The sequence below is a fragment of the Hippocampus bargibanti genome, linkage group LG15, assembly GCF_051943395.1.
Source record: "Hippocampus bargibanti isolate YZ-2025 linkage group LG15, ASM5194339v1, whole genome shotgun sequence".
NCBI lineage: Eukaryota > Metazoa > Chordata > Actinopteri > Syngnathiformes > Syngnathidae > Hippocampus > Hippocampus bargibanti.
In genome coordinates, this window is record NC_142748.1 from 8443006 (window position 1) to 8451648 (window position 8643).

The 8643-nt window shown below is 46.1% G+C and overlaps 1 protein-coding gene across 2 annotated transcripts in view; it reads left to right on the forward strand.

Annotated features, from left to right (window-relative positions):
• LOC148887573 (glutamate receptor ionotropic, delta-1-like) overlaps positions 1-2234 on the forward strand; it is a 43848-nt gene extending 41614 nt beyond the window's left edge. Inside the window, exons 17-18 of one of the 2 annotated variants that reach the window (XM_089015810.1) lie at positions 953-1085; positions 1505-2234. In XM_089015810.1, coding sequence (XP_088871936.1) covers positions 953-1085; positions 1505-1902 — 531 coding nt within the window. In that variant the 3' untranslated portion in view covers positions 1903-2234. The remainder of the gene's footprint in view (positions 1-952; positions 1086-1504) is intronic. The other variant, XM_089015811.1, reaches the window with a different exon arrangement.
• The last annotated feature ends 6409 nt before the right edge of the window (positions 2235-8643 follow it).

Below are 8643 nucleotides of genomic sequence, written 5' to 3' on the forward strand. Positions count from 1 at the left end.
CAAAAGAGAGAAAGACAATTCTACTCATCGACTGGGACTAAAACGGCTTGTAAACGTCAGGCCTTTTCCAAGGCTGAATTTCCGTTCTGTGTCTAAGTGAGGCATCTCAAATAAATGTATTTATTTATCCCCCCTCACCCCATGTGCGTTTATCGTGAGGCAACGCGGAATTAAACGGACCAAGATAAATCACGTACATCTAAAATGTTCAGTTTAGTCAGCCTGGCTCACTTAATGGCATCCATCATATTAAATGCCTCGGCGCCTCTAATCAAAGTGATTTGCATCCCAACACATTACATAACCAACAATGTGCACACAAATAGCTTCTCTCAAATGTAATTAAGATTCTTTTTTTGGGTATTGGGAGGGTGCATTTAGCATGTTTGCTATCCCATGCCAGCAGCCCCCCCCCCTCCCCTAAACGTCATGGCTTAATTTCATCGCGACCCCCCGAGGCCTCCCGCATTCAACGAGCATCTTGAACATCCGCCAACGTGTCACTCACCTCCTCCGTGGCTTTATTGTCCCCCCCCCCCCCCCTCCCTCTTTTTTTATTCTCCTCGGTCGGCTGTGAAACACGCTGAGCCAGAAATGTCCGACACGTCTTCATAAAATCCTTCATAAGATCCTCTTTTATCGTCTTGACAAACTCTCGCGGGCATCCTCGGATCATCGGAACATCTTCATAAAAAAATTAATAAATGATATATACATATACATACATTTCTACATATATATAGTTGTTAGCGACAACTTTGATTCCCTATTTTGTACGATTGGGGTGCCATTGACCCCCTCCCCGTCGGTTTAGATGTGGACAACAGGTGACGACGGGGTCCCTAGGAGTAGGGGGGGGGTAGCTTGGCGAGCCGCGATCACTGTTTTTGTCTTCCATGTAGACGTCTTGTCTCCTTCCTGTTTTTGATGCTTCCTGTGTGCTGTCGTGCAGGTCGCTAAGGATTACAGGCTGGCTTTGGTTTCGGGTCCGTTGACTTATAATGACTTTGCTTCGTCCGAGGGGAGGAGGGACATTTGGACAGACAGAGGGAGAGGCTGGCAGGAAGCGCATGCCGTTGGCACAGGTCAGAATAGAGCATATATGCACATACAAACTACGGGAAAAAACTACGTGAGCTATTTTGAGTCTCGACAGTTCAGTCGTCAAGCTTTTAGTCGATAGTCCACAAATAATTCTGTTGGGATTTGATCAAGAAAGTGCAAGTCAGACTTTGGATTCGTTCCCATCCTGGCATCCCATTTTAGTCCTCCGTTTTTAGCGTCTACATCTTCATAAAGTCATTGGACTTTTTCCAGTAAAGTCCAGCCTCCTTCCCATCCTTGACATCCCATCTCCAGTCATTAGTCCTTAGTCGTAGTCTGGGATGACGGCAGGGCGCGGGGCCTGCAAGCTGTCCTGTGGTCCTGTATCATTGCATGTGGCCAGTATCACCACAAGCGACCAGTCACTAATCTCAGCCTCTGTCCCCCCCAACCCCTGTAGGACAAGGAGGTGAACCTGGAACAGGTCCATCGTCGTATGAACAGTCTTTTGGACGAGGACTTGGTCCACAAACAGATCCCCGGCCCCTCTATCGAGATCTCTGCGCTGGACATCGGCAGCATGCAGCCCGCCCAGAGGGGCCTGATGCCCACGGGGCTCGCTGTGACCACCTTCCTACCCAGGGAGGGGGCGCCGCCGCCGCCTCTGAGCCACCCTCACCTTGGGGGGACCCTAGGCAGGACGCTACCGCCGCCCCAGCTCCCTGGCAACACCACGCTAGTGCCCCAACTCGCGGGCACCATGCAGTGCAAGCACAGAGCACCCAACGGGGGGCTCTTCCGCCAGAGCCCTGGCAAGGTGCCCCTCTACCAGGCAGGACCAATAGCCGCAGCCATTGACGCCACCCATAGCACCTCCATTTAGGTCTTGAGGTGCTTTTACAGCCCCCCCTACCCCTTAAAAAAAAAGTTTTTTTTTTTTTTTTTATCCGGCGCTCTTGACTTTACTGCCGTAGCTGGGTGTAAATAACAAAACGAACAGACTGAGCTCAAAATGTATTTTGAATATTCTCCATTTTTGAAGTTGAGCTCTACAAAACCACCCTGAAAAAAACACTAGTACATATATATAAACGACATAAGTATATATATCTCGACATGATGCCAACATTCGGACTGTTTTCCATGTTTAGTTGAAAACGGACATTTGTGATTGTTTAAAAAAAAAAGAAGAAACAAATACTTATTTCCATCCACCGCACGCTTGATTTTCATGTCACGGTCACCTTGGCAACCGACAGAAATGACCACAATCATTAGCACAATCATTTCATTTAATCAGCCATGTTTCATTCCCTTTTCCCGAAGCAAAAGACACTTGATTCGCTGATAAAATGTTAGCGTTCTTTTTATCTCTTGACAAACGCTGTTCCAAACACACAAAAATTATTATTATTATTATTTTTGCTTTTGGCTGCTTTCACTTCTCTTGCTCAACATGTTACGTATGAATTCCAGTCAAGGAGGAAATACGAAAGCGCAAAAAGAGAATCGGTCCACATACAGCACCCCCGGCAGCCCTGGAGGATCAAAAAGGATTTGCTCACTTTTGAACAGACCAAATATTCCCGAAAAAAAAAAATAATTTTCAGCCATAAAAATATTCATCATGTGTGTGTGAATTGAACCCCGTTTCCAGCTCATTTTTCGATTTAGGGCCTTCACTCAAATTGACGACTCGAATCTCTCCAACGAATCCTGCGGATAAGCCAAATAGCCAAGAAGTCTCGGTAAATTCAAACATGTCAGCTTATCTATTAGCTATATAGCTATCTAAGTGGCTAGCTATCTGTTGGCTATCTATTAGCTATCTGCTTGCTGGCTAGCTAGCTTTCTATCTGTGTCTTTAATCAGTGTATTAGCTAACTAACCATCTAGCTAGCTATTAGCTACGGAGCTGTCTAGGTGGATAGCTATCTAGCTAGCTATCTGTTGGCTATCTATGAGCTATCTAGTAGCTGGCTAATTAGCTTTCTACCTATTTGAGTTACTTCCGGGTTGAGTGAACGCTGGCGCGTGTGGCTGCCGCTGCTCACCAACAGAAAAACTTATCCTGTGACTGTGAAGTGACCTTGAGAGTTTTGAAAGGCGCTTAGAAATGACATGGATTATTATTATTTTTGATTTTTGATTATTATTTTTTTTTTCAAGATCACATCGCCATGACATAATGGTGATGTCACAGTGATGTCACAGACTTCTAGGCCAATCAGTCTCCGCCTGAGTCGTCAGAGTCATGGCCATGATAGAGACACCTGTTTTCATGACTGCTTTAAAGTTGTTGTTTTTTTTTTGGGGGGGGGGGGGGTCGGAGGGAGTAGCATAAGGTCCTCTGTGAAGTCTTAATGGTGACATTTACTCAGGCTCATTTGGCACATTAGACCTCGTGAATCAAGTGAAACAAACACCAAGCGCCCTTTTTTTCCCAGTTCCGCTCAATAAAGCTGTCCCGACCTCCTCGCCGCTATTTGCACACTGCGCTACTACCACCCCCCACCCTCGTACCCGCCAGCCCTGGAAGTCCATCACGGGAGATTTCCGAGACGGGTATTAGTTCGGATTGCCGGTTCACTGCCGCAACTTTAGCTCAGCTCGCTAAATGTCCGCCTAGATTTCAAAAGATGTGTCGATCCATCTTGACCAACCATGTCCATTTGCATCCGTTCATTTTTTAGCTTGCGTCCACTCGCTTTGAAGCTTTGCTTGTCTTGAGTGTTCCGACGGAGGACTTTTTAATTTATCGACACGCTGCTTGGACTTTCTTATCTTGAATAAAGAAATATGTTTACAACACACCGGGGCACTTCCTGTTTTTGAATGTCAACGTAAACGCGGTTTGACGTCGGCGGCGTGACGCTTCCCCCACGGCTTGTCAGCTGTCCTCTGGCCTCACCCTCATCGGCGGCCGCTGACGCCGCGAAAGGGATAACGGCCGACGTGGCATTCGCGGAGGCGGTCGGGCTAGCGGCTACATTAGCATGTGGTGCCGTTTATGTATTTTTATGAAACATACGATTAATTTCGAGTAATAGTGTATATTCTTGAAATATTCCCTGGCCCGTAACGTGGCGACCAATCCCCCTGCTGCACTATCAATTGAGTGCTTGGGTTTTTGTCAGTTGCCGATCGCAGTCTCCAGCCTCAATGCCGGGCGTTGTAAAAGGGCAAATTACTCGCTCCGGCGGCGGCAGCTGGAAGCTATAAAAGCCGGTCCGGTGGCGGTTGCCGAGGTGGCGTCGGGGCAGTTATGGGCCGAGACGCCGCCTGGTCGGGAGATGGGTCAGCGGCGGTAAATCGGTGGCGCGGCGGAGAGGAGCTCCGATTAGCGGCGAAAGCACGCGGCGTGAAATGAAAGCTAAACATAAATATGCAAATAAGATGAGACTGCTGGGCTGCAGCTTCAGCGTAATGATTGCTGTGTACGCTCTGAAATCAAATCAACTTTCGGCATTGAAATGAATGGACGTGAAATAATCTGTTCCACACACCGTCAGGTGTCTTTAGTGGCGGACTGTCAAGGCCTGCAAACCCTCCTCTGCTGGCCTAAAAATATTAGAATCATGGACTGATATTAATCATATTTTGTCCATGAATTCCAAATTATCTTTCAGCTTCCTCTCATTAATTTTACCCTGTTGTGCTACTTCCAGACGTGTATTTAAGCATTTAACCAATCACATTTCTACCATCATTTGTTACGAGGGTCAGAAATCGACCTGGACGCCTTCACAATCAGTTCTGCAGGCCCTGGAGCATTAAATGCGGTGTCAATGACTCTGTTATTTTAACCAATCAGAGTTCGAGTTGGCAACCCAAGGCCTGTTCCAAGGCGCTTGCAACGTTTTAGCAAATTATGATTGTCGAGTCACATGATTGGCTAGCGGTACCCTCTAGTGGACTTGTAGTCAATCTCACCACACTTTTTTCAGTCTGCATTGATTCAGACATAGCACTACTGAAGGCCCAGCGATGAAATCCATGGCCCGCCACTGGGATGTCTTTTTATCTGAATATCACTTTGCCAAAAATATCAACAAAGTTGTCAGATTCATGAGATAGCAACTACTCATCAGCCATTTTTCCCCGCATAGACGACATCCTGGCAACCTTGCTGGCTCCCTGGCAGCATGCTGGCTCGCTGGCAAAACAGGAAAACAATGAAATAAACCGAAAATCGTCTACGGAGAATAGAACAGAATCTTTTTATGGGGCACCGACACAGAAACTCAACAAGCCGTCACAACATTTCTCAGCCGGCTTGGCAATTTATCGGTGGTGAAGTGTTGGCGGTCTGCAGAAGGCGTTAAGACGTGACGCTGTCAAACAAATGCCACAAAGATAGGTCGCGCCCAGTGGAGACGCTTCATGATGAGAGACGTGAGCGGCCGAAAAAGCAAGAAAAATATGCCCGACTGCAAATGTTGAGTCAGGGCGGGATTGTCGCATTGGAGAATGAACGCAGATGGAAGATTGTCTCTTAGAATTTAAGCATGTCAGCTAACAGACTGAGAAGGAAGGCCCTTTGTTTGCATTTTAGCATGTTAGCTAAGACTGCCTGTTAGCCAATGAGCGAAAACGGCAAGAATTTGGGCAACCTGTTCTGACTATCTTGTTTTTCCACGCCTTACATGTTAGCAAAGATGCTAAAACATGACAATCTTCCCCCATTATCTAGCATACCAAATCGTTACGGAACAATCTTTCTCCTCCGCCCGTGAGTTGACATGCTAAACGGCTCTCAAACAATTTGCTGTCCTTTCCGGCCTGTAGATCTGGGGGAAAAAATAATAAATCTTGTCTGTTGGTAGCAGCTGAGTGTTGTGATTCATGCGCATAAATATCAATCTTCTCCTCTGAGGCTCTGTTGTAGTCGTGGAGCCCCCGCCGTGAACCCTTCGTCGAATCAAGAAAAGGGCGTAAACTAATTAGCGAGTGTGTGAATGGAGCGTTAATCGTCAAGAGCATGCTGGGGCTGAATAGAGTGGCGGGTCTCTTTGAAGGTTGGGTGAGGGATAGGGGGGGTCGTCTTTGATTTGGAAGCCATTGTGTGGCTAATCGCTAGACTTCTGCTTACCGGTATCTTGAAGGTTCCCTGCAGGGATTCGGTTTGTTTACTCATGCTAAAGGATGACCTAACGACGTCTCCGTGGACTGTTTACAAAAGTACCGGTGTAGGAGTTGAGGAAGGAGAACACACGATTGACTGGAGTACGTCTTTATTCCACGTGCTAACAAGTAGATCGTGTGTTCTCCTTCCTCAACTGCTACACTGGTGACCCCGATGTGATCTGACTTGAACAGAGAAAAACACCGTAATATATTCTCAAGCTAAACACGCCCCCGCTGTGCTGGGTGAGATGCCTGGTCCTAGTACCCGCCACACCGGGATACTTTCTTTAAAGGCCAAATGACAATTAACGGACATGAACTAGGCATGGTTCCGTTGACTGACAGGACTGGGCTCTACTAGGGGCAAAGTGCAAATTGGCGGACTGGTGGTAGGCGTATGTATATTTGATGCAATTCTGATGTGTCGCCCTGCAATCAATTGTCCAAAATATATTTAGAATGTTAGCATCACTAAAGGCTAAATTTCGAGCAGTATGAATGGAAGATTTGACTTCGTAACAAGAGGGAAAGCAACTCCCAATTTTCAAAACAGAAGTTCCACGCGCAACGTCCCCCGTTTATGCCTGTCTAAGAGGTTTTTTTATCGTGTTTTTATCTCTCTTTTATTTATTGCAGCTTGAGTGCTTTTGATGGCGATGGAACAAATTTCCCCCAGGGCGATCATAAAGTCTGGCTTGTAGCTTCCATAAGTCACCCCGAACTAGAGCGTCAAAACATTAGGGACTCTCGCGCAACGACCGCAGAGTCAATCATCGAGTCATTGATATTCGGGCGATCAGTAAACCAATTGCGAAGCTTCACTGGACAATACATTAGGCGCAGTGAGGTATTATTTTCTGCGGTGTGCCAAAATCTTTCCAGATTTTGCCATCCTGTTGAAAACGGCGTAAAACAAGAATGGAATAAATCGCAAAATGCAGTGAAAGCGGAGAGCAGAAATGGAAAACGGAGAGGACCAAGTACGAGTCGTGACAAGGAGTTGATGACGTCCATTTAGGTGGCTCGACAGGTGGTTGTGATTGTCGGGAGGGGGTTGAGGGTGCAAGGAGAAGAGAAAATTGGAAGCTCCGGGGGAACGCGGCGGCTCTCCCAGGCTAGGCGCTCCGCTGGGAATTTTCTTCATCTTCATTATTTTTAACATCTGCTCAATTTATATAACAAAATTTATTTAAAAAAGGTTTATTTGACCCAGCAATAGACATCTGGTCCACTCTGCAGGTGAGTTACCGTCTTTTACGGTGTATACGTCGCACCTGCGTAAAAGGCGCAGGGTCATATTTTGAAGAAAATGAAAGTTTTTGGATGCGCCTTATATAGCGGAAAAGATAATCGGAAAGAACAAAAACAGTCATTAGATTATCTTTCTATTAGGCATATATATAGGCATATATAGGCATACATATAGGGCCACTAGATCAGTTTTTCTGCGGGTGAGAAGCGACAGCTACATGCGCCAGCGTTCACTCAACCCAGAAGTAACTCAAATAGATGGAAAGCTAGCCAGCTAGCTAATAGATATCCAGCTAGACAGTTAGTTAACTAGCTAGATAGCCATATAGCTCATAAATAGCCAGTTACATAGCTACATGTGCTAATAGATAGCAAATTGATAGCAAAGATAGCCAGCTAACTTTAGTTTGCTGATGAATCTTTTTGAATGGGAAGCGAAATGTCTGACACCTTCAAAGAAGTACGGATGACGGCAGAAGAAACCTTCTCATCACCAGAAAATATGGTAATAAATACCTTACCTTACCGATTTTCCCGGACACATGGCACTTTTACTGTGTTTGAGTGAATAAATGCAGCGAATAGACACCTGCTAGATGACTGCGGCGGACATGAATCGTCGCCAGTAAACGAGGAATTTACATCCGGCTGATGAAATCTTCATTCGTTGGCGGAGGGAGACGCCAGAGGGTCTTTTACAGCTTCGCCGTGGCTTCCAAATCTGAGATCAAATCCTTTCCGGAGATCGGATCAAAGAGGTAAAAAAAAAAGAAATAAACAACATTAATTCTTTGACAACTTCTTCTGACGGCCATGTTCACTTTCACCCACTCAGCTGTTTCCGAGTGTTCCTCATACCCCAGCCTCTAGGGGGCAGCGGAAATGTTTATGGCAGGTGGGCTGTGAATTTGATGGAGTCTCCGGACGGTTTTTGCACCGAACGCTTCAGGTAAAACAATTGAAGCCGCGTTGGGAAATCACTCCCCGATTTGCGATGCGGCAACGTGGCACCAAAATCCCTTTTAGAAAACTCCAACGCATCGCAATGTGCATTGAAGGATAAATTTTGTGCGCGGGGGCGCGTATACTGCTAAATACAACGCGAAGCTACATTTGAAGTGTGTTGACATAGCGCATTATGCAAATATGCTACATTAAAGGTGTGTCAACAACAATAAAGCAACGATAAAAAAGTCATCTGAAGGCCAACCAAAGACTAAA